The sequence below is a fragment of the Denticeps clupeoides genome, chromosome 19 (assembly GCF_900700375.1).
Source record: "Denticeps clupeoides chromosome 19, fDenClu1.1, whole genome shotgun sequence".
Classification (NCBI taxonomy): Eukaryota; Metazoa; Chordata; class Actinopteri; order Clupeiformes; family Denticipitidae; genus Denticeps; species Denticeps clupeoides.
Window position 1 is genome coordinate 2,003,324 of NC_041725.1, and position 22,989 is coordinate 2,026,312.

The following is a 22,989-nucleotide window of genomic DNA, read 5'->3' on the forward strand; positions in this document are numbered from 1 at the left end:
GAGGCTCAGTAGAATGATTCCCTTCTTTAATGAAGGAATTGTATTTTGTGCAGAATTGTCTTAGTCAAGATTCTGCCCATTATGTGTATATGCTTGCAGGCATGTTCATAGAAGTAATCAGTTATTTTAAAGCCATTTAAATGGTAGCAACAATGCGCTCAAGGACTCACAATAAAGTTTATCAAATGTTCTCACTATGATGATGCTACAAAGAAAAATATAATGACAACAACCTAATAAACTTAAGTTTACGTATAAACTTAAATAAGTTTAACTTATAATAAACATACACCCAGGTAACAGGGGATTAAAAAAAGTTACCTTGAAACCCTCATTTCCACCGAATCCATTGCTTCCACTTAGCCCCTAAGTGACAGAAACAGCATGTAAATATTTTTAGAGCAGATATCTAAAGTTTTGTTTAATTCGGTACAGCAATTCAATTTCAGATATTTGCATACAGGGAGTGCAGAATTATTAGGCAAATGAGTAGTTTGTCCACATCATCCTCTTTATGCATGTTGTCTTACTCCAAGCTGTATAGGTTCGAAAGCCTACTACCACTTAAGCATATTAGGTGATGTGCATCTCTGTAATGAGAAGGGGTGTGGTCTAATAACATCAACACCCTATATCAGGTGTGCATAATTATTAGGCAACTTCCTTTCCTTTGGCAAAATGGGTCAAAAGAAGGACTTGACAGGCTCGGAAAAGTTTTTGCAGAGGGATGCAGCACTCTTAAAATTGCAAAGCTTCTGAAGCGTGATCATCGAACAATCAAGCGTTTTATTCAAAACAGTCAACAGGGTCGCAAGAAGCGTGTGGAAAAAACAAGGCGCATAGATATGTGTGTCTATAGATGTGTGTCTATTTTACCTGACTGCCATGGTCTCCTTTGTCTCCTTTCTCAGCAGGCCTATTACATTGTCCTATAGCACCCTGTGAACAAAGGGTTTGTCATTCATTTACATTTACATTTGAGGCATTTGGCAGATGCCCTTATCCAGAGCGACTTACAACGTTGCCAACCACGCATTAAAATAAACAGGCTACAGGCTGTGAATTTGAAAGTCACAGAGAACTGTATGAAATTAATCTGTACAATGATCTGTGCAAAAAAAAAGAGGCTCTAAAATTGTATAATATCATTTGTAAAAAGTACCTTTTTGCCGTGACAACCAACTTCTCCAGGCTCCCCTGGTTCCCCCTGCAAATCAAATGAATGTATTGTTAATATTTTTATCATTATTGACTAGTACATTGTATACTCTCAGCATCAAAAAAGAGTGACTGTGGGTCTAAATGTGTCTATATGTGCTAACCTTCAGTTCTTTAGGTCCTTCTGCATATAGCTTTACACCTTTGTTACCAGGTATACCGGGGGGGCCACTGTTGCCCTAACAAAAAAAACGGCATAATGGATCACCCATTATTTAGTCAAAATTTACATAAACTTGCATACCACATTAGCATACCACATGTCTCAGGATGGAAGTGATAGAAAAGAGGAGACCACACCTGCAAGTGTATAGAGGGGAAAGAAAAGAGAAGGACAAAAAAAACCTGTGCAAATGCTGACCTTTAGGCCTTTTCGACCTACAGTAGAACGCTGACCCTCTATACCCTGTAGGACAACCAACAGTGTCAGCAGTGTCAGACACAGATGCACATAGACTCTCTCTCTCTCTCTCTCTCACACACACACACACCAGAATTTGAATTTGAGCACTTGAATTTGAGTACTGACCTTCGGTCCCATTGGTCCTGAAAATCCCAAATTCCCCTGAAAACACATGAAAGCAGTGGCATGAAGTAAACAACAAATTAAATGTGAGCTAGACTGAGGTCTTACACATTTCAGAATTCAGGAATTCTTGATGGATTTTTCAGGTCCATCAATTTGTATTATATTTATAGAACAAATAAAATGTTTTTCTCTGTGATTCCAACTTCTGTTTATGTGTGTAACAGAGTTATGTATTTTGAATGATGGGTAATAAGAGGTTGAGGTTCAACATATTGCATTAATACGTAGTTCTTGATTCTTCAATTAACCCAGCCACTGGGATGCATGTGATCGTGCATTTCTTTATGCCCGTCGCAGAACCAAGTAAATGGGGAGGGTTATGACAGGAGGGCTATCAATTGTGCAAACAGACCAGTTGATCTTCTGTGGCAAACCCTAACGGGAGTATGCCGAAATATGCAGAATTAGTAGCTGTTGATGCTTCAATTATTTATTATTTTCAGTACCATATTTTAAATATAATTTTTTTTAAATTTATTAAATGTATTTAAATGTCTGCTAAATAAAGTAAAGTAAAGTATTAATTTATCCAACTTTGTTTATTCACTCTTTATTAATGAAACCATTGTTTTAGTCATGCAGAAAGGTATATAAAAACAAAAGTGAATGTAAACTGATTTTTATTAATCTAGATTGCTCAATAAGAAATTCCATTACTTTTTAAAGACTAATGGTAGTGGGTGGTAGTAGCCTAATGGGTACTACAGGTTCAAATCCCACGTACTGCCATTGTGTCCCTGAGCAAGACACTTAACCTTAAGTTGCTCCAGGGAGACTGTCCCTGTAACTACTGATTGTAAGTCACTCTGGATAAGGGTATCTGATAAATGCTGTAAATGTAATGTCATAAATGTAATTATCATTTTCAGTATGATTAGCATGATTATCATAATTAACATTTCACTCAGCATGACCTTGTTCAGTTTAATAAATTATTAATTAAAACAATGTATTCCATATTTTCTTCCCACCAAATCCCACCAAATATAATTGAAAATGTTTTTTTACAGTCTTGGTAATCTATGAAATTGAGTGGATGCAAGACAAATAGTATGACAAAATAAAAATAAATAGTTAAAATGTCTATGCAGAACAGGTGACGATAAACAGGATGAAACAAGTGAAAAAATAAACAAATTTTAACCACACACCGTTTCTCCACGTTTGCCCTGTGATCCAGTCAAGCCTGGAAGTCCCAATGACCCTATCATCCCCTAAATCCAAGAAATAAATTATTCACAGGATTGTCATACAAAAAAAAAACAAAAAAAAACCTAACCATTACATTGAAATTTGATATTAACAATACTTTCAGTTCATAAAATTAATTGTTTTAGTTTGAATTCATATAATGTTTTAGAAGTTAATCTGAACTTCCATTGATTGAAAGGAAAAGTGGATTCATTAAAATCGTAGATGTCCACTACTCTTCAAAAGGTTGGATGCACCGAATCATTTATTAGTCTAATTTGTTTTTAATATTATATAACAAAACTGAAGACACAGGACTATGAAATAACACACATGAGGTTATCTCATAAACAAAAACACAACAAACAAGGCAAGTCTCTCCAAATCAGAGAGCTTTTGCTGTGATGGCAGCATTTCACACTCTTGTCTTCTCTCCAGCACCTTAAGTTGGACAATGGGGACAGTTTCCAACAGTCCTGAAGGTTTATGCTAAACACTTTCTTATCATTCATTCATGTTTATGAGCATTTATGAGCATCATGATTGGCTTTTTTTAATGATGACAATACTGAAAAAAGCAGCTATGAAAGTAAAAAGACATCCTCCTGCCAAACTATGTTTCTTCCATTGGCTTCATCTTAGTCTCCTTAGCCACCACAGAGTAGGTGCGTCCAAACTTTTGACTGGTAGTGTACTTTAGACTTTTTTTTTTTAATGACTACAAAAGGTACGTAATGCAGATTCTAGAACAACATATATTTACTTTCAACAAACTAACAACAAAATATATTTACTTTCTCCCCCTCTATGCCTTGGAGCCCTCTCTGTCCCTTAGCTTCTGGTGTATATTCATCAATGCATTGCTCTCCCTGTGGATGTAGACACATACAACACAAAATAATTTAAAAAAACACATTTAAAAAGTATTAGGTATTAAGTATTAACTAATCAGTTATTCATGATCTGCCTGCACAAACACACATCTATTCCTGGTTCCCCCTGTGGACCCTGAAAAAAGAGAGATAGACAAAAATGATTTTCCCCATCTTGTCTGAATATTAATGCATTTGTTTTAAATTAATCACCTAAGAGAGACAGAACTATATTTTGTCAAATCATTTTTGGTTTTCAGTGCTTTTGTGACCAAATTCAATTAGTCAGTGCTGACATTACTAAATTGAAGATTCAGTTCTTACTGGTGGGCCACAATTCCCTGGTATTCCATTGACTCCTGGGGATCCTCTTTCACCCTAGACACCAAAGAAATTATGAATGTACAAAATATCGTAATGCACACATTGTAAAACTATTATAGTTACATCAAACTCAACAATATCAATATGAGGGAGAACACCGTCTGGTCCAGGAAATTGCTTCTGTAAATACTAACTGTAAGTTGTTCTGGATAAAAACATAAAAACATGCTAGATAGTATTATATAATCGTGAGTAATTTATCTATACTTCATAACAAACGTGTCCTGTTTCTCTGTATGAGTGTTGTTGATCTCATGTGTGTTGTATCGTTCGGGTGTTGAGACCCACATTTTGGCTCTCCGGCCCTATTTAAGTGGAGGGCACTTGTGCCTGATGCCCCCCCTTTTAGCATGACAAAAGGAAGCAACATTAACATACTATGAATTTTAATTGAACAAAAAGACCTTATTTTATTACTGTATTGCAGCTTAGTGGGTAACACACTTGCATATAAACCAGACAGCCACAGCTGCAAGTCCAAAGCAATTGATCCCTGAGCAAGATGCTGGACCTGGCGTAGCTCCAAGGTGGACTGTCCGAGTACCTAGTGCTTTCAAGCTGCTCTGGAAATGTACGCTAAATATCACAAAATCTAATCTTTTGTTGTAATGCAAAGCAATAAAATAGTCATCTGTTTCTAAACCAAACAGATTAGTAAAACTATCAAGATGATGATGGTATTCTGACAGCAACAATTACACTGTCCTACTGCTGACCTGGATACAGCTGCTATTCTAGAAGTAAGACTTATGTAAAATCATAGTTATGAAATTACATACCTTGGTGCCATTGCATCCTGGGGTACCAGGGAGCCCTCTTGGTCCCTCATGTCCAGGGATACCCTGAGAAATAAAAAATCAAAGCATATAAATAAATCACATTTCATTTTTTCATTTATGGTATTATCTTTTGGTTTTGAATCCAACTGAGAAAATGTGTCTTCCAATAGAACTAATGGTTTTCTGATGCATAAAGAATCAGAAAACCTTTCTGAGTGTCAGAAAACCTTTCAGCACTGTACAAAGAATAGGCATCTATACAGTCCAAATTTAAGAAAAAAAACACAACATTGATCTACCTCATTTCAAACATGCTAATGAATGGTCAGTATAGAAGGCACGCTTGGTTCCGATTATTAAAGCTAAGGAAACAGTATTTAACTTCTAATTTTAATGTCAACTTATGTTAATACATCAGTGCACATCAGAATAGTGTGCTGAGTGCAACATTCCTGACAACACACAACATTGAAAATGTCTTACTGGCAGTCCTGGAGGTCCAGGGAATCCTGGGGCTCCTGAAGGACCCTACAGAAATGTAAAAGAAGAGCTTGTTATTTAACCATTTCACAGGTGTGGGTGTGGACAATCCTAATATTTTATGTCTCTTAGGACATACATTTTCATTTTAAAATGAAAGTGAACACATTGTCACTTGTGATACACAGCAGCACAGCACACGGTGCACACAGTGAAATTTGTCCTCTGCATTTAACCCATCACCCTGAGTGAACAGTGGGCAGCCATGACAGGCGCCCAGTGGGCAGAGTGTGGGGATGGTGCTTTGCTCAGTGGCACCTTGGCAGATGGGGATTCAAACCGGCAACCTTCTGATTTCGGGCCACTTCCTTAACCGCTAGGCCACCACTGCCCAAAGTATTTGAAGGCTTCAGTGAGATTGTAGAGTCATCATTAATTCTCAACAGGGTCCCAGTGAAGAGAGCCAGTACTGGTGAACTATACTCAACAAATGTCAAAGAGCAGAGGGGCAGTGGTGGCCTACCGGTTGCCGGTTCTAATCCCGAGCTGCAAACGTGCCACAGATTTGCCCACACACTGCTCCCCGGGTGCCTGTCATGGCTGCCCACTGCTCACCAAGGGAGATGGTCCTTGTGTGGACTGTGTGCTGTGATGCAGTGTATCACAATGACAACTACTTCACTTTCACTTTTCACTTCAGAGTACACCAGGGCAGTGATGGCATAGTGAGTAAGGAAGCAGACACATCAAAAGGTTGCAGCTTCAAATCCCAAACTGCCACTGAGTTACAGTCCTTACACACTGCTCCCTGGGCACCTTTCATGGATGCCCACTGCTCACAAATTAGTTTTTGTCATTGTGAGATCAGCACAATGAAGGGCATTACATGCAAACATGCGAACCTTGGCACAGTTTACTGTTGACACATGCAACTGGCATATTTGTACTTTAGAACTGTATACTATATTTTACTCTCACATTTAACTCACTTTTACAATCTCAAAACCTGTTTTCTCTGGCTTTTTGTTAAAGTCCTAGACACTCATTTCACTTCACTTGGACACAGTGTCAATTATAAAGTCCAGTTTATCACAGAGTCCCCCTGTTAGACACAGACAAAGTTAAATTCACTCTAGTTAGGCTGTCCTATTTAGGGTACCAGGCCACTGTAGCACCAATATACCACTATAACCACATATTTCAGTATCGGTCGTACAGTGCAACCGTCTGCCGCTGCTTCTGTTTGTTTTCTCCGAGACACGGAATCAAGCGCCCAGACTAATGGCAGACCCCAGTGATCAGACCAGCAAATAAATCCTGGTTCCTGACAACTGCTAAATGAGGACATAGCATGAAACGAACCAGATGGTCACCACAGCCACCACCGCCATTACAGCTACAGCTTCAGGGATCTTTGGGTGGACCAGTAGCATCATTGTGGACACGTGGTCTGGACCGTGGCACTGGACTACATTCTGGACTTCTCCAACCCTACAACTGTAGGACTTATTATTATATTGTACAAATCATCACCAGCCCTGCTCTGACACCATTTGCAGGTTCACTCTACCCTGGAAGGGGGTCCCTCTCTGTATCACTCCTTCCCAAGGTTTCTTCCTTTCTTTTTTTTCTCTCTCCTAGAGTTTTTTTGTGTGGAGTTTTTCCTTGTGTGCAGAAGGGTCAAGTGTGGGGGGTGTCAACTGTAGGGTCTGTCAAAGCCCATTGAGACATACTGTATGTGATTTTGGGCTATATAAGAAATAAATGTTGTTGTTACTGCCTGGTGTGTTTATATTATTATTATATTTTTAATATCAGTTTACTTGAGTTAATTAGAATATTACACAATGAAAAGAGTTATCCAAGAAAAATTACCGGTTAAAAAAAAAAAAACAGAAAAATCCAAACTTACCCGTGACCCCTTCAGACCAGGTACTCCGGGACGTCCTCTGTTGCCCTGTACAAAGCAAGCAAAAAAGTTACATTGCTCCATGGTGAAAATGCTGGTGTTGGTAATTGTTGTTGGAATGGTTGCAGATATTTTATTGATATTTTTGACTCCGTAAACATATGAAACATCTAGCATATACATAGGAAATTAGTATATTTACAATAATAATAAATTAATATTTCAATGTATGTTGGCTTTCCTTCTTACCATACTGCATCCCAGTGCACCTACACCTATCAGCCCTAATCATCCCTTGCATTACATGGCACCTCAGTGGATTTGAAGACTGGCTTTGTTCAGTTCTGGGCAGATCGTTGTTAGTGCCATATTTGTCAAATTTTTGCATACATGTAAAAAATATGAGAGAAACCTGTGATTCCTGAGAAACCTGCGTTAAGGACCTATATCTCTTTTTGGCTTTTAATAAAACATTCCTTTGTTCAAGCATTCACACTTGGGTCCTCCATTACCTGTCCCGTGACAGCTACAGTAGACCCATCTGTCTAACCGTCACAATTTCAAATCAGTGAATGCCTATAACTTAAAGTAGTGATACTAACAAATGTTACTTTTAAAAACTAATCTTAGTCGTGAGCTTGTACTGGTGATTACTTGAGGGCCCCCTGTGTTTTTGAGGCTTTGGTGTTTCTTTGCCCAAAAATGGTTTTGACATGTTACTCCAACATGTCACAATAAAATCAGTGTGGTATGTCATGCAGTTTGATAATCTGGTGAGACTGGTCAACCCCAAACGCTGCTCCAGGATATGTTCAATGCATACACTCATAAAAATGACATTTTGCACACACCTGAGGTCCTTGTAGCCCCGATTCTCCATCAGGTCCTCGAACTCCTGTAAATCCTATAAATCCAGGATATCCTTTCTGTCCCTGAGAGAGAGAGTGAGAGAGACTAAAGGTCCATATTCGGCCATATCACTATTGATCATATGCAAAGCCATTTTCCTTTAAAAAAATGTTATCGGCCCCCTTCTCATTCATTCTTTTACTAAAAATGGTCAGCAGTGTGTGCGAGATGGCTGTGTGGGGTTGTTTATGTTAGAAATGAATAGAACTGCATACCCCAGACTCCTCAGACATCCAATATTTTTGAAATGGAATGAATAGTCTTTGGCCACACTTGCATGGCTGCACATATCTACACACTCCTCCCATGGACACATATACACACACTAGCAGGTGCGTGACCGCTGCTGATTTTTGGAACCAGCACCATGAATGTGCTTATCTGATAGCTGCCCTCACTTGAGGTCCCCAGCACCTGGGTGGCCAGTCACTAAGCCGTGGCCACACAGGCCTTCAAACTCACAGAAAGGGTCAGGTAGTGACTTCAAAAGATCTTTGCAGAGGTACAAAAAGACTTGAAAAACAATTCATTACATTCTTTAAATTATATATAATATAATTATTAAGCTTTAATCATTCAAATTGTAATTATCCCAGCCACTGGTACGAGACAGTGTATTTCTTGGGTCCTGTCCAAATCCCAAGTAAATGAGGAGGGTGCTGCCGGTCACATGCACACAAGGGTTCTAGTCACCCCCAGCTGATGATCGTTTGGCATGGGTGATTAGAACCCTTTTTATGCGGGTTTTCTCTCTCACTCAATGTTTCGCCATTGTTCTGTTCAGTTTCTGGCCATCGTGCGGTGTCTTTGTTTTTCTGTTTGTTAAACGTCACATTGCATATGTTGAGAGTTTGTGCCTCCTTCACACCCCGTGGCATTACAGAATGCAGGACTTCTTCAAAGATACGCAGCTGACGGCGGAGTGACCAGTGGAGATCAGGGAAGACTAATTTCCCTGGTCTCAGTATGGATTGATTCCAGAGGATTGCCCGGTGGTGAGGGTCAAGCCGCAAAGATGCGAACCACACCGCTGCTACACCCCGCAACTTCATCGCACCATGGGCATGTTTTTTCCCATGGGTGGATTTCTGGAAGTACGAACCTGACCGAGACCACAGTGAAGAGGAGGCAGCTTGGAGAGACTATGGCGGTGCAACAGTGACACCCACTTTCTCACACTTTCCAGTCAGGAGTTGTGCGGCATCCTCCTGAGAGCTCCAAGGACGCAGGAAGGGGCTGAGAGCTGGAGGAGTCCAGCAAGAATGAGGAGTCGAGTAGTAATGAGGTAGATTGGTGGTGACCAAAAGAAAAGATCTCCTGCCCACTGCTCCACACCCAGCCTCAGTTGAGCAGCCCTACCACCCGAGTGCTCCCCAGCATGTCCGCAGCGTGTTTCTAGCGCCACGTCTGACCATAGCGAGCCTACGGGTCCACACTGGTTACAGCACCGAGGTGCCACGAACTGCCCGCTTCTGACTCTCCAAGTCCAGAGGAGCTGACTGTGGCCACCTGAAGCCACTACGCTCTCCTACGAACCAGCAGAGTCGAGCCAGCTCCTCAGCCAGACTCGTCTGGAATGAACTAGGAATGATCCAAAATTACCCTTTTTGTTTGTGTTTTTTAATTAAAAAAAAAAAATAAAATCCTGTTCCTCTCTTCCACATTTTCTGAAGCACTGACTGAGTATTTGGGATTCAGCCTTGCAGTCTGTGTATTCATGCTGTAATACCCCAACACGGCAGCAGGGGGCAGCAGATACTTCACAGCCATAGACAAAGCACCACCCATTTGGAGATTTCCACTCATCCTCAGTGGACAGACCTTTAATTTGAATAAGGAAGAAATCTCCAATTTTTGTTATTTAATTTGAACTGGATAGGTCAACTTACAAAATATGGGGACACATATTTTGCATGTACACTAAATTTAGTTCTTGATGAGACATGGCTGCCGAAGTGCTTGAAAAGTGCTTGTGCGATCACAAAAATGCACAGTCACATGACAAATTAAATCAGGCTTCATGTGGTGACATGTAGTAATACTGTGATATAATAGTAAAAACAGAGAATGCATGTTAATTGAATTCGTGAGAGTGATTGGGTGTCCCCATATGTGACAAACTAGACTACAGTAACTGACTTGGATGTAGGCGGCATGTGGGAGAGTGTGTTTGTGCCTTTGTCTTACCTTATCGCCTCTGTCCCCATAACAGAGGCACCTGGAGTGTCCGTTACAAATACACTCCTGAAACACAAGACAGAATGTCAGTCTATACACACACTCTCACACACACACACACACACACACACACACACACACACACATACAGTACTTATGAGAAGATAACTGAAGCTTGCATTTTTCCAATTACATGAAACACATCATGATATCTGTTGTTAAAATGTATCTTTGACATTCACATTCAAACTGAACGTTTTATTGCATTTACATTTATGGCATTTACCAGACAACCTTATCCAAACCGAATTACAATCATTACTTACAGGGACAGTCCCACTGGAGACACTCAGGGTTAAGTGTCTTGCTCAGGGACACAATGGTAGTAACCTGGGACTTCTGGTTGATAGGCAAGTGTGTTACCCACTAGGCTACTTCCACCCACATTGCACTAAAAGATGTGGTATAAGCAGACTCTTGCTTATGCTATGTGAAAGTGACACACCACAGCACCCAGCACACACAGTGAAACCCTGAGGGATGGGCGTGCAGCCATGAAAGGCGCCTCAGGAGCAGTGTGTGGGGATGGTACTTTGCTTAGTGGCACCTTAGTGACACCTTGGCAGTTCGTGATTTGAACCCGCAAGCTTCAGATTACGAGTCTGTTTTCTTACCTGTTAGGCCACTGCCCAATCACCATAAGCACAGTGTTTAAAAATTCACAGGATAGCAATATAATGCAACATAATATAATTTCCCAACATGCATCGAGATAAAAACAACCTGAATGCTGTTTTTAATTAAGTTCCACCCAGTCGGAAAGGCGGAATTAGACGGATTAAATTGATGCTGCATGATATTGCAAAAGATATGCATTTAAATCATTTTCCTCAAATAAAGCTGAAAAATGCAGGACTTAGTTTATAAACCTGTCAAATGCAACAGTGGTCCCGTCAGTCTATCTAGGACGACATAGATGAGATGTTCAGGACAGTGTGTGTGCATTTAATTGTGATTGAATGCTTAACTAAAAAGGTGTATCATTCTTTGTACCAGTAGGAAAATTTTAATTTAATTCTCATCCAGGCCAGTAGTCTATTAGCAGGTCACTCAAGTATTCTGGAGCCAACTCCCATAAATAGGCAAGATGGCTGTAGCCAGCCAGCTCAGTCATTATTGGGGCAGTGGTTGGCCTAGCGGTCCTGCTCATCCCACATCTTGTTTTTTTCACGTGACCTTCAACATATGTGGATGCTGTGGCTCATGCCTTTCTCACATTTGCAGATCAAAGTGGGGGAAACTCGCCGATTTCCTTGAGTCCCTCTGCACCGGGGTTATTGTTTCTACCTACACGCGCTCACTGTCCTGTTCTGCCTCATTGTTGTGACAGTTTGTAGTTCAAAATTTTACAGGTAACGGGAGTAATGTGTCCAAATTTTCTTTTTCCTCTTAGGATTTAAAATATTACTTAAATCTACCAATGTAAATGGTCATGAAAATAAATAAATCACATTGAATGAGAAGGTGTGCCCAAACTTTTGGCCTGTACTGTATAGTGAGTATGACTACTGCATGTGTGAAATGCTTACTCGGCACACCTATTCTACTGGAGGCTGCACACTGGTCCCTTTACACACCATACTGGTTGCCTTCAATAACCCTAATATGAACCTGAACACAGCCATATTGTGTCTTCTAAGGGTTTGTAACCAAAGCTAGTTGTTTGCTTGTAAAAGCTCAGAATTTAACCCAACAGAATAGTGGAACCTCATATTGCACAGGTCACATCAGAGTACTAATTTGATCTTTTTCCCCATTCTTGAGTCTTCACAAAATGATTCAAAAGTGGGTAGTTGAGACAGAAGATGTAAAGATGTCTTGCTCCCCAAGAAAGATCTTTATCTTGTTTTTTTTGTTTGTTGTACCACCCCTGTCTTGTATCTGTACCTGAATGCATACAATCCTTTTTCAGTGCTGCAGACTGCATGGCCCTTCCTCTGGAAGGGGGACAGACACAACAAGGATGCAGACAATCTTATATCAGGCTCTTGCAGGAGCTGTCTGTAACAGAACTGATGCCTTTGTTGGCGGGCTGTTACTAGTTCTTGACGAATGAACTCAGACAGCGATATCACGCCCTGATGTCGTTATTGCCCATGGGTGATGATCAGAATGGCCTATCATGTAGATGTTCCCCGATAGACACTTAGACACTTGGTCCACATCGGTTGTTTGGGTTTTAGCACTATCAAGGAATGAGAAAGAGAGAGAAGGGCACTGTAAGCCCCAACACGTTTAAGCATACACAAGCATAAGTAATAAGCGGCCTTCATATTTTACAGTCACAACCCAGAAGGGCTAGAACTCAAAGTATCATATATTTTGATTTGTACATCATATATTTGAATTTTCAATTTCAAAATGAATGAACTTATAGGAATACAAATGAGCAATGATGGCCTAGCATGGGCAGTGGTGGCCTAGCGGTTAAGGAAGTGGCCCTGAAATCAGAAGGTTGCCGGTTCGAATCCCGATCTGCCAAGGTGTCACTGAGTTGCCACTGAGCAAAGCACCGTCCCCACACACACTGCTCCCCGGGCGCCTGTCATGGCTGCCCACTGCTCACTCAGGGTGATGGGTTAAATGCAGAGGACAAATTTCACTGTGTGCACCGTGTGCTGTGCATCACATGTGACAATCACTTCACTTTTTTTTTTACTTCTGCCACGATTTCCAAAGCATATTGTATGCAACATACAGTGCATCCAGAAAGTATTCACAGCACATCACATTTTTTCCAACTTCTTGTTCTGTTACAGCCTTATTCCAAAATGGACAAAATTCTTGTTTTTTTTTTTTTTTTTTTCTCAGAAGTCTTGACACAACACCCCACAATGCCAATGTGAAAAGTTTACTTTTGGCAAATTTATTAAAGAAATCAATTCACAATCTTTGCCATGAAGCTCAAAATTGAGCTTGGGTGCCTCCTATTTCCTCTGATCGTCCTTGAGATGTTTCTGCAGCTTAATTGGAGTCCGGCTGTAAAAAAAACTGGACCTTATTTGGAAAGACACACACCTGTCTATATAAGGTCCACAGTAAGGTTGACAGTTCATGTAAGAGCTCAAACCAATTATGAAGTCAAAGAAATTGTCTGTACACCTCTGAGACAGGATTGTCTTAAGGCACAATTCTGGGGAAGATTACAGAAATTTAGTATCACCAGGCCACTACCATTCCTACAGTGAAGCATACTTTACTTTACTTTACTTTACTTTATTTAGCAGACGCTTTTATCCAAAGCGACTTACAAGAGGAAGACACCAGCAATAGTGGTGGCGAGCAGCTACCGGGAGCCAGTGGAGGGAGGTAAGAAGAGGTGTAACATGGGTGTATTTTGGCTGATTGAAAATGAGACGGGCTGCCATATTTTGGATCATCTGGAGTGGTTTTATGGTGACTGCAGAGGCTCCAGCCAGGAGAGAGTTACAGTAGTCGAGTTTGGAGATGACCATTGCCTGGACGAGGAGCTGCGTAGCCTGTTGTGAGAGAAAAGGCCAAATCTTGCGAATGTTGTAGAGAGTGAACCTGCAGGATCTGGAGATCGCAGCAACGTGATGGTTCAAACTCAGTTTGTCATCTATCCAAACTCCAAGGCTTTTTGCAGATGCCGTGGGTGTTAACAGTAGCGATCCAATTTGAATTGAAAGGTTTTGCTGAGGGGAATTGTTGCCCGATTGTTGCATAGTGGTGGCGGTATCATGCTGTGGGTTTTTTTCAGTTGCAGGAACTGAGAGATTAATCAGGATAAAGGGAACGATGACTTCAGCAATGTACAGGATGAAAACCTCTTAAACTCAGACTGGGCCGACAGTTCATCTTTCAGTAGTACAACGACCCTAAGCACATAGCCAAGATATCAAAGGAGTGGCTTCAGGACAACTCTGTGAGTGGCCCAGCCAGTGCCCAGACTTGAATCCAATTGAACATCTCTGGAGAGATCAAAAAATGGCTGTGCACCAACACTTCAAATCCAACCTGATGGAAATTGAGAGGTGCTACAAAGAGAAATGGGTGAAACTGACCAAGGATAAGTGTCATTATGGGGTGTTATGTGTAGAAAAAATGCACTTAGTCCATAAAAAATGTGGAAAATACTTGTGAATACTTGGGGTAGTAGTAGCCTAGAGGGTAACACACTCATCTATGAACCAGAAGACCCAGGTTCAAATCCAGCTTACTACCATCGTGTCCCTGAGCAAGACATTTAACAGGACTGTCCCTGTAACTACTGATTGTAAGTCGCCCTGGATAAGGGTGTCTGATAAATGCTGTAAATGTGAATGTAAAGGCACAACTGAGTGATTATTTCTAAAGGTGCACATGTAGCCTCAGCTGCACCTTCTTGAGCAGCATGCATCTGTAACATCAGAATGTAAACTTCCACATTCCGTCACGGGTGAAGGGTTGGGATCAATCTCGACTCATACCTGGCATGTCTCTTTAAATATCATTCTCCCTCATTACTTTGTTCACAGTCACGCCGTGACACGACAAGCTGTTGCCTGAATGATGGAGTTTAGTGACAACACCAACAGCTGGATCACATGTTAACTATTTCATTACTGGAAGCAAAATATGAAGTTTAATACAGGTTTATTAGAAGTTCTTCATGTCTCAGCAGTTCTAAATGAATATTAATAGGTAAGCAATTGAAGGCTGGTGCCTTGAGACAGACACATGGGGTGGGGTGGTCTCAGTATACTTCATTTTCCCATTATGATTACAGCATGGTGTGGTTTGTGGGCCTGTGTGATCCTTGTAGCAATCTTGTCTGGAGCTCCTGGCAGGTCACATATGTCAATCTGGTCTGAGGTGGGATGACAGACCTCTGGACTGAGCTCCCTACTGGACAGATTTATATCTCCAGATTATCTGGGGTACCCCTGATAATGAACCATTTCAGCAGTTCCCAGAGAATCTCAGTGTGGTTAAGATTGAGAGACTGTGATGGCAAATCCATGTTAGACTGATGTCTAATGCTCCCTCAACCGTTCTTTCACAATTACAGTCTGATGAATGCCTGAGAAATCAGGAAAAACTATCAATAGCAAAGCATGTTCTTTCAGAATATACAGTACAGGTAGTCAAGTGACTTCAATGAACCTGGAAATTAACAGTTAAAGCAAACATAGATCATAACACTGCATCCTTATGTTTGTACAAAAATGAGTAGGCATGGTTATTGTTCAAGTTCAGATGTTCATTTCGTGAGCTTGGTGTGTCTCAAAGTGTCATCAGCGGACGCAGCAAGACACAGAACTACTGGCAGAGTACATGACAGACCCAGGAGTGGAGCCCCACAATAGTGACCAGTACGTAATGTCCTGTGCACTAAGACATTGTTATGCAACTGCCACACAGCTGCAGGCCCGTTTACGAGATGCGAGAGGTACCAGGGTTTCCAGACAAACCATTCGCAACCAACTCCGCCACTTTGGCTTGAATGCCAGATGACCATTGCAGGTGACTCCACTGACACCAAGTCACCGCCGTGAACGTTTGCAGTGGGCACAATATCATGTGACCAGGACAATGCAGCAGTGGTCTACTGTCCAGTTCACTGATTAGTGTTGCATCAGTGTTGCTGGAGAAGGCGAGGTGAGCGATATGCTGAGGAAAACATGGTCCCCAGGGATTGCTTTGGTGGAGGAGGTGCAACAGTCTGGGCAGGCATAACCAGTCAGTGCAAAACAGAAGTGCATTTGACACTTGTGAAGAGTGGAACACATTTCCTCAGAAGAACATCATGAGGCTAGTGAGGAGCATTAGAGGTTGCTGTCATTGGTGGAAACAGCCGCTACTGACATTGTCAATTTTTGTTATTTGGTGATATCCCTGTCATTGTTTACTTTTTTGGGTAATAAATATTAAATTAATATTAAACTAATGAAAATGGTGTTTCTTGACATACATTATTAGTAATACTTATTTAATTAAAATTCACCTCAAGAATTTGCAATAACCTCTTCAAGAAATCAAGTGATTGAAAGATTGTGCAGTACAGGCTGTGGTTTCATTCTTATAAATAACAAGACAACAGTGTGGATCACAGCACCATGGAATTCATGACAGATGTATTTACTTTCCCCATAATTGTGTGGATTTTTTTTTGGGCCACAGGATCAGTGTTTAACATTTATAGACATTAATAGATACATAATTGCTGACTCCTAAAAATAAGGTCAACTTACAACATATTAAATAGTGCAGAGCCTTTACCTTTTAGCAATAACTAATTTCAACAAACCTAAACCCAAAACTAAGTTCTGCAGTAAAGGTAAACGAAGGCACCTCAAATCATGATGATTTGATAATTTACAAAGATGCATGCCTGGCTGAAAGGGTCACGACTTTTACATGACAATTTGACAAATGAACCCTAGTCAAAACCAGACAACATGTTGTGAAGTGAGATTCTGTCTGTCAAGAGACAAAACACATACAGACTGTTCAACATCAAACTGCTTCAGAATTCAGTGTACATTCCAACAGGTAAACTCTCTCTCACACGCACGTACACATGCACATTTTTAAGTCATAATAAGTTGACAAGACATTCAACTGACTTTCTTATGTACAATTCAGCAATATAGAGTCAAGCAGGCTTTATGAAAAATGAATAAACATTTTGAACTTAGAACTGATTAGATCAGATTACAAATAACTATCAATGAAAGACATGCACACAATCATGCTTAAAGACACACACTCATACACATGCTAGAAGAGAAAGTATTTAAAATACCTTCTTAACTATTTTTGACCCAGATGTGCCTGTCTAGACACAACACTAAGCAGGCACAAAAGCACACAGACACATGCAAACAAGTGTCATTTAATATCTCCTCAAGCCTAAATACATAAGAGCAGGCATCAATAAAGAGCCCAGAATGGGGACACAAGGTTCAGGGTCTTCTGTTCAAAACACAGTAAAGGAAGCAGCTCATGGACCTACTCTGCCCTTACACTAAATCCTGCTCCTGAACACATTAAGATGAACACTACGAATCCACAAACAGATCAATCATAATAAGAAAAAGTGAAGTGATTGTTACTTGTGATACACAGCAGCACAGAACACGAGAAACACAGTGAAATTTGTCCTCTGCTTTTAGCCCATCACCCTGAGTGAGCAGTGGGCCGCCATGACAGGCGCCCGGGGAGCAGTGCGTGTGGACGGTGCTTTGCTCAGTGGCACCTCAGTGGCACCTTGGCGGATCGGGATTCGAACCCACTTACGGGGCCACTTCCTTAACTGCTAGGCCCCCTCTATCTTGAGTTTGTTCAGCTTTAGATTGTTCTGACTACACCAGTCGTTCAATCTCCTGACGATTTACTGACTCATCACCATCTTGAATGCCCAATGGCTGTGGTATTACTGCCCTACACGAGAATTATGCTCACAAGATTCTTACTTAATTGCAATGAACAAAATCTCAGCAGGTGGATGAGCTTTGTGCTACAGGGCTGAGCTCGCTTGATTTGGAACAACCTTCCTGCTAATATTCGCAACTCAGATACAGTGTCAATATTTAAGTCCACGTCTTTTAATATTAAAGACACATCTTTTTAGCCAAGCATTCCATAACAATTCAAACTAACAAATACTATGATGCTCAACTCACCTAGAATGTCCTGGTTAGTCTACCATGGCCATTGTTGTACTCAACTAGTACACAGACATCTACCATAATCATACAGTCCCATCCAGCCAAGTCTAATCTGTTTCTCTCTGAGTTACTCTACATCCTGGTTCCTGGTAATGAGTAACGACCCAGCATGAAATGTACCAGAGGGTCACCACAGCCACCAACCGTATTTAAAGCTTTAGGGATCTTCAAATAGACCAGAAGCATTGTAACGGACATGCAGTGTAGACCATGACACTGGAGTAAAAGCTACGTCCAGTACCTCCAAACATGGACAGGTGGTCTATACTATACTTTGGTTTAGTATAGAGCACCTTTGGTTTAACACCTGTTTGCCTTTTATTCTTTTCTATACCAACTCTGCACTGACACCAATTTCAGGCTCACACCGCTCTGCATCACTCCTTCCCAAGGTTTCTTCCTTTCTTTTTTTTGCTCTCTCCTTTTTTCCCTCTCTCTTCCATTTTTTCTTACACATCTGATTGGTGAGCATGACTGTCTATCATACAGGGACAACACAACATGATCCCACTATGAGGTTTCCCCAGGACACATCGCTTAGGTGTCTGCAGCTTTAAATACTAGTGAGGAGGAGAGAGGCGGGACGAGGAGGAGAGCGGCCTATAGAAATTGAGCAGGCATTCGTGGAAATGACATCAACACCATTCACCAACCACAATGTTAAGCAAAGACAGAAAGTCATGTCAAAAATAATGCCCCTTGTGACAACATAATGGGCTAAATTCCAGATCTGACCGTCTGAGCTGCTGCTCACTTAACGGCGAAGCAGAATGGCCAAAGCACTCTTTACACCTATTGGCTAAGTGAACTTGTAGTAATGTTAAATAATCTAAAAAATGTTCATGTCAGGGGACATTTAAAACTGAGGAAAAAGGTGGCAGTCCCAAGAAGTTGGAAGGGAGAAGGGCAATAAATAAATAAATAAATAAATAAATATATATATATATATACACACACACACACACACACACACACACACACACACACACACACACACACTCCTCTCACTCCTCTGTATCTCTCTATCAAACACACACACACACACATATTCTGCCCTGACTTCCTGGCTGTCTGTGATCCTGTGTGTGTGTGTGCCTATTGATTGGGTAAATCACGCAGAAACAGAGCAGACGTGGCGGGCTCAGCCCGGACCACTAAATCCCCCCACAGCAACGCCAGAGCGGGGGGCTTAAACTAAAACAACAGTCTCAGCACTGCAAAGACAACGGGCCAGCAGCAGTGCTCTGAACTTGTGTGTGTATGAGAAAGCGGGTAAGAGAGAGGGTGTGTTTACAAGACAGGGGATTACAGACAGACTAAGAGTAGAGCGGAACAACTCTACAGAAATGGAGACCAACAGTGGGCTAGCAAGATTAGTCTTATAGACTCGCGTCTCACTTTCCTCAAACTCATGAATAGGTGTAGATCAGTGGCATTCATGGACCAAAGACTGCAGACACTGTGCCATGTGAGCGCAAATGCATCCAATGCACTGCCAAGACTAACACTGAATGAAAATCATTAATTACATCAAAGCAGCAGTTTATGGTTTTAGAATGTAGGTTTGGAATCAGTGGCATAGATTAATTATGATTCCCCAATGATTATTCATGCTTAGATTGATCAGATTTATAATTATAATTAAGTGATTTATAACTTATAATTAAGTGTTGGAAAGATGGATGTGGAAGACCAAAGAGGTCACTACAGTGCAGGATCCCTCAATGTGTGTGTGTGTGTATGTGTACAAGCCTGGGGGATGGCTACAGATGAACGGGATTTATCCACACCAGACTCTGGCATTTTGCTTCTGACTGAATGACCTGACTGAACTCGATACTTTTAAAGTCCAGCCATTCCAAACAACAGAAAAAAATGAATCCTGACCACAGGATTACCTTTGCAAAACTTTTGCAAATTGTACTATATATTATTCAAATAATATGATGCACTGAAATGTGCAACTCAAGACATGAACCTTTCACTGGATTTTCATGCACTTTGACCTCAGAGTGCCCATTGTGCTCAATTCAATGTGACTTCAAAGGATACACACATTCCTCTAAACTGTTGTGTGTTGAGTAATCTAAAAAAAAAAGAAAAACTTTTTTACCTACATATTATAAAGCTGTGTAGTTTGATAAATGTTGTCCTGCAGCCCATGTTTTTGAATATATTCTCATGATGTCCTCATACACATACACACAGGATTTATGAATTTAATAGCATGAGGTGTTGAAAATACTAATGAGTAAGTATCCATCTTCTTGCTCTCAATCTAAAAATGAGCCAGTTTTAGACAATAATACAGAAGCAAAAAAAAAAAACATCAGCTTTCACAAAGCATATCTGTTTGCTCCTGCCTCAGGGATGGTTTTCTGAGTTCATGTCTGACAGCAGAATGTAATTTCCTTTTTGAGATTCCTCAAGTTCTTCCGACTTCAGATCAAACTACTGAAGATATAGATCGAGACAAGATCTGACACTCATGAGCCTTACTGTCGATGTACACTTTTTATATCCACTGTATGACAAGGGTAACTGCCCCAATATCAAGAACCCTGTTGGGCCAAATGGTCATTACAGTGCTACAGATTACCTAATCAATCAATATGACAATAAAATACATTGTTCTATCACATAGTGGTGCGGTGGTCAATAAGTTAAGGATATGGTTATTTACATGAGTGCTTTTCCTATTTGCTTTGAAATAAGTAAAACGTTCCCTTTGATATTACTAATACATTTCGTTGCCCTGTACTTGTACATGTGTAATGACAATAAAGTTGAATCTAATCTAATAATGTATGAGAAAAAACACCATTTTCATTAGTTTAATATTTATTACCCAATGAGAGCATTACACGGAAAACACAAAATGAGGTGTGTCTATCACCCCATTAAAACTACCTACCTAAACTAAATCTCTCACAATATTAATTTATTGTGAGTAGTGTAAATGCTGTTTACATGTGCAATAGTCACTTAATCACTCGAACTTTGTATTGAATTTCATAATGAAACATAATAAAAAAAATTACAATTAGTCAAAATGTTATTGTTCAATATTGGTCAAATTTACGGTACATTTAACTCTATGATAGCACATTTTCTTGAAAAGTATAGTACAATGAAAAGTATAGTAGAATACATACTAAAATAGTCCTTCAAGCAAAAATAATTTAATTCCACAAAATCAATATTATATTTCTGTGATCTTCAGGTGTCACTGCAGGTTTTTGTCACATAAATGATTGCATGGGCCCTGGAACACTTTCAGAAATCAGAGTGAACACAGTTCTTAGTGCAATCCACAAACAAACAGAACTAAAGCTGTCATTCAAAGAAAAAGCCATTTGTGTTCATGATCCAACACCATCTGCTCAAAGATAATTTAAATGATTCAAACTCTGTCCTGAGAAGAATCTAAATTTGAAATTCATTTTGGACATCACAGTGACTTCAGGACTGAAATGTTGGGACCTCCCAGCTTGTTATCAACTATAAAGTAAGGCTGCATGATGTTAGCGGAACAACAAAAATTCCCTCCCATCAATAGTACAGGGCAAAAGTTTGGACACACCTTCTCATTCAATGTGTTTTCTTTATTTTCATGACCATTTACGTTGGTAGATTGTCACTGAAGGCATCAAAACTATGAATGAACACATGTGGAGTTATGTACTTAACAAAAAAAGGTGAAATAACTGAAAACATGTTTTACATTCTAGTTTCTTCAAAATAGCCACCCTTTGCTCTGATTACTGCTTTGCACTCTTGGCATTCTCTCGATGAGCTTCAAGAGGTCGTCACCTGAAATGGTTTTCCAACAGTCTTGAAGGAGTTCCCAGAGGTGTTTAGCACTTGTTGGGGTCCAGCTCACCCCAAACCATCTGGATTGGGTTCAGGTCCGGTGACTGTGGAGGCCAGGTCTCCAGTTTTTGCTAGGTACATAACTCCACATGTGATCATTCATAATTTTGATGCCTTCAGTGAGAATCTACCATGTAAATAGTCATGAAAATAAAGAAATGAGAAGGTATGTCCAAACTTTTGGCCTGTACTGTATACTGTAATACAAAAAATACACTAAATTATAAAAAATGTTATCAGCTAACTTGAAAAGCTCCATCTAAAGATAATTCATTTTAAAATATTTTCCTGATAAGTTTATATAAATGCAAAATGTGAAAAAATACATTTAGTCTTAAGCCTTAATTAGAAGCAACTGGTTTGGAGGGGTGTGCTGATTTACCATAACATTAGTCAGGATCTATGATAATATTATTAAATAGTAAAAATGACTATGTTGCTAAAATAACAGGGCAATTTTCATTTTCTTTTTCATCAAATAGCAAAAAGGATTATTATTTCGCTGTGACTTCCATGTGGGGTACATTGCGATGGTGCCAAAACAGCCTGACTACAGGGGATCTTTTTCAAGGAAGGCCTTGCATGTTTCCATAAATTGCTAATTAACAGTCAAGTCCTTTCTCCGGGCATCAAATGCATCAAATTCAACATGACAGTCTTACAAAGATTTGATTGTTTTCTATGTTCTAGTGTGAAAAATTCCAGTGTATGCGATTTGCAAATCACTGCATTCCGTTTTTGTAATTGGGGTTGAATTTTTCTCCTGAGTCCCCCCTGCCGACCCTGAGTGTTTTCCGCTTTTATGACACTTGTACAAATCACCTCATGGGAAGTGGCATACATGCACTGCTTGAAAAATTTAAGTATTAAAGTT

The 22,989-nt window shown here is 40.2% G+C and overlaps 1 protein-coding gene across 2 annotated transcripts in view; it reads right to left on the reverse strand.

Annotated features, from left to right (window-relative positions):
- Positions 1-22,989, reverse strand: part of col4a3 (collagen, type IV, alpha 3) — a 56,324-nt gene that overhangs the window by 32,082 nt on the left and 1,253 nt on the right. For both annotated transcript variants that reach the window (XM_028961928.1, XM_028961929.1), the window contains exons 2-16: positions 10,519-10,575; positions 8,274-8,354; positions 7,426-7,470; positions 5,517-5,561; positions 5,034-5,096; positions 4,195-4,248; positions 3,980-4,006; positions 3,793-3,867; positions 2,959-3,021; positions 1,748-1,783; positions 1,580-1,624; positions 1,323-1,397; positions 1,163-1,207; positions 877-939; positions 322-366 (exon numbers count right to left, since the gene is read on the reverse strand). In XM_028961928.1, the coding sequence (XP_028817761.1) occupies positions 322-366; positions 877-939; positions 1,163-1,207; positions 1,323-1,397; positions 1,580-1,624; positions 1,748-1,783; positions 2,959-3,021; positions 3,793-3,867; positions 3,980-4,006; positions 4,195-4,248; positions 5,034-5,096; positions 5,517-5,561; positions 7,426-7,470; positions 8,274-8,354; positions 10,519-10,575 (819 nt within the window). The remainder of the gene's footprint in view (positions 1-321; positions 367-876; positions 940-1,162; positions 1,208-1,322; positions 1,398-1,579; positions 1,625-1,747; positions 1,784-2,958; positions 3,022-3,792; positions 3,868-3,979; positions 4,007-4,194; positions 4,249-5,033; positions 5,097-5,516; positions 5,562-7,425; positions 7,471-8,273; positions 8,355-10,518; positions 10,576-22,989) is intronic.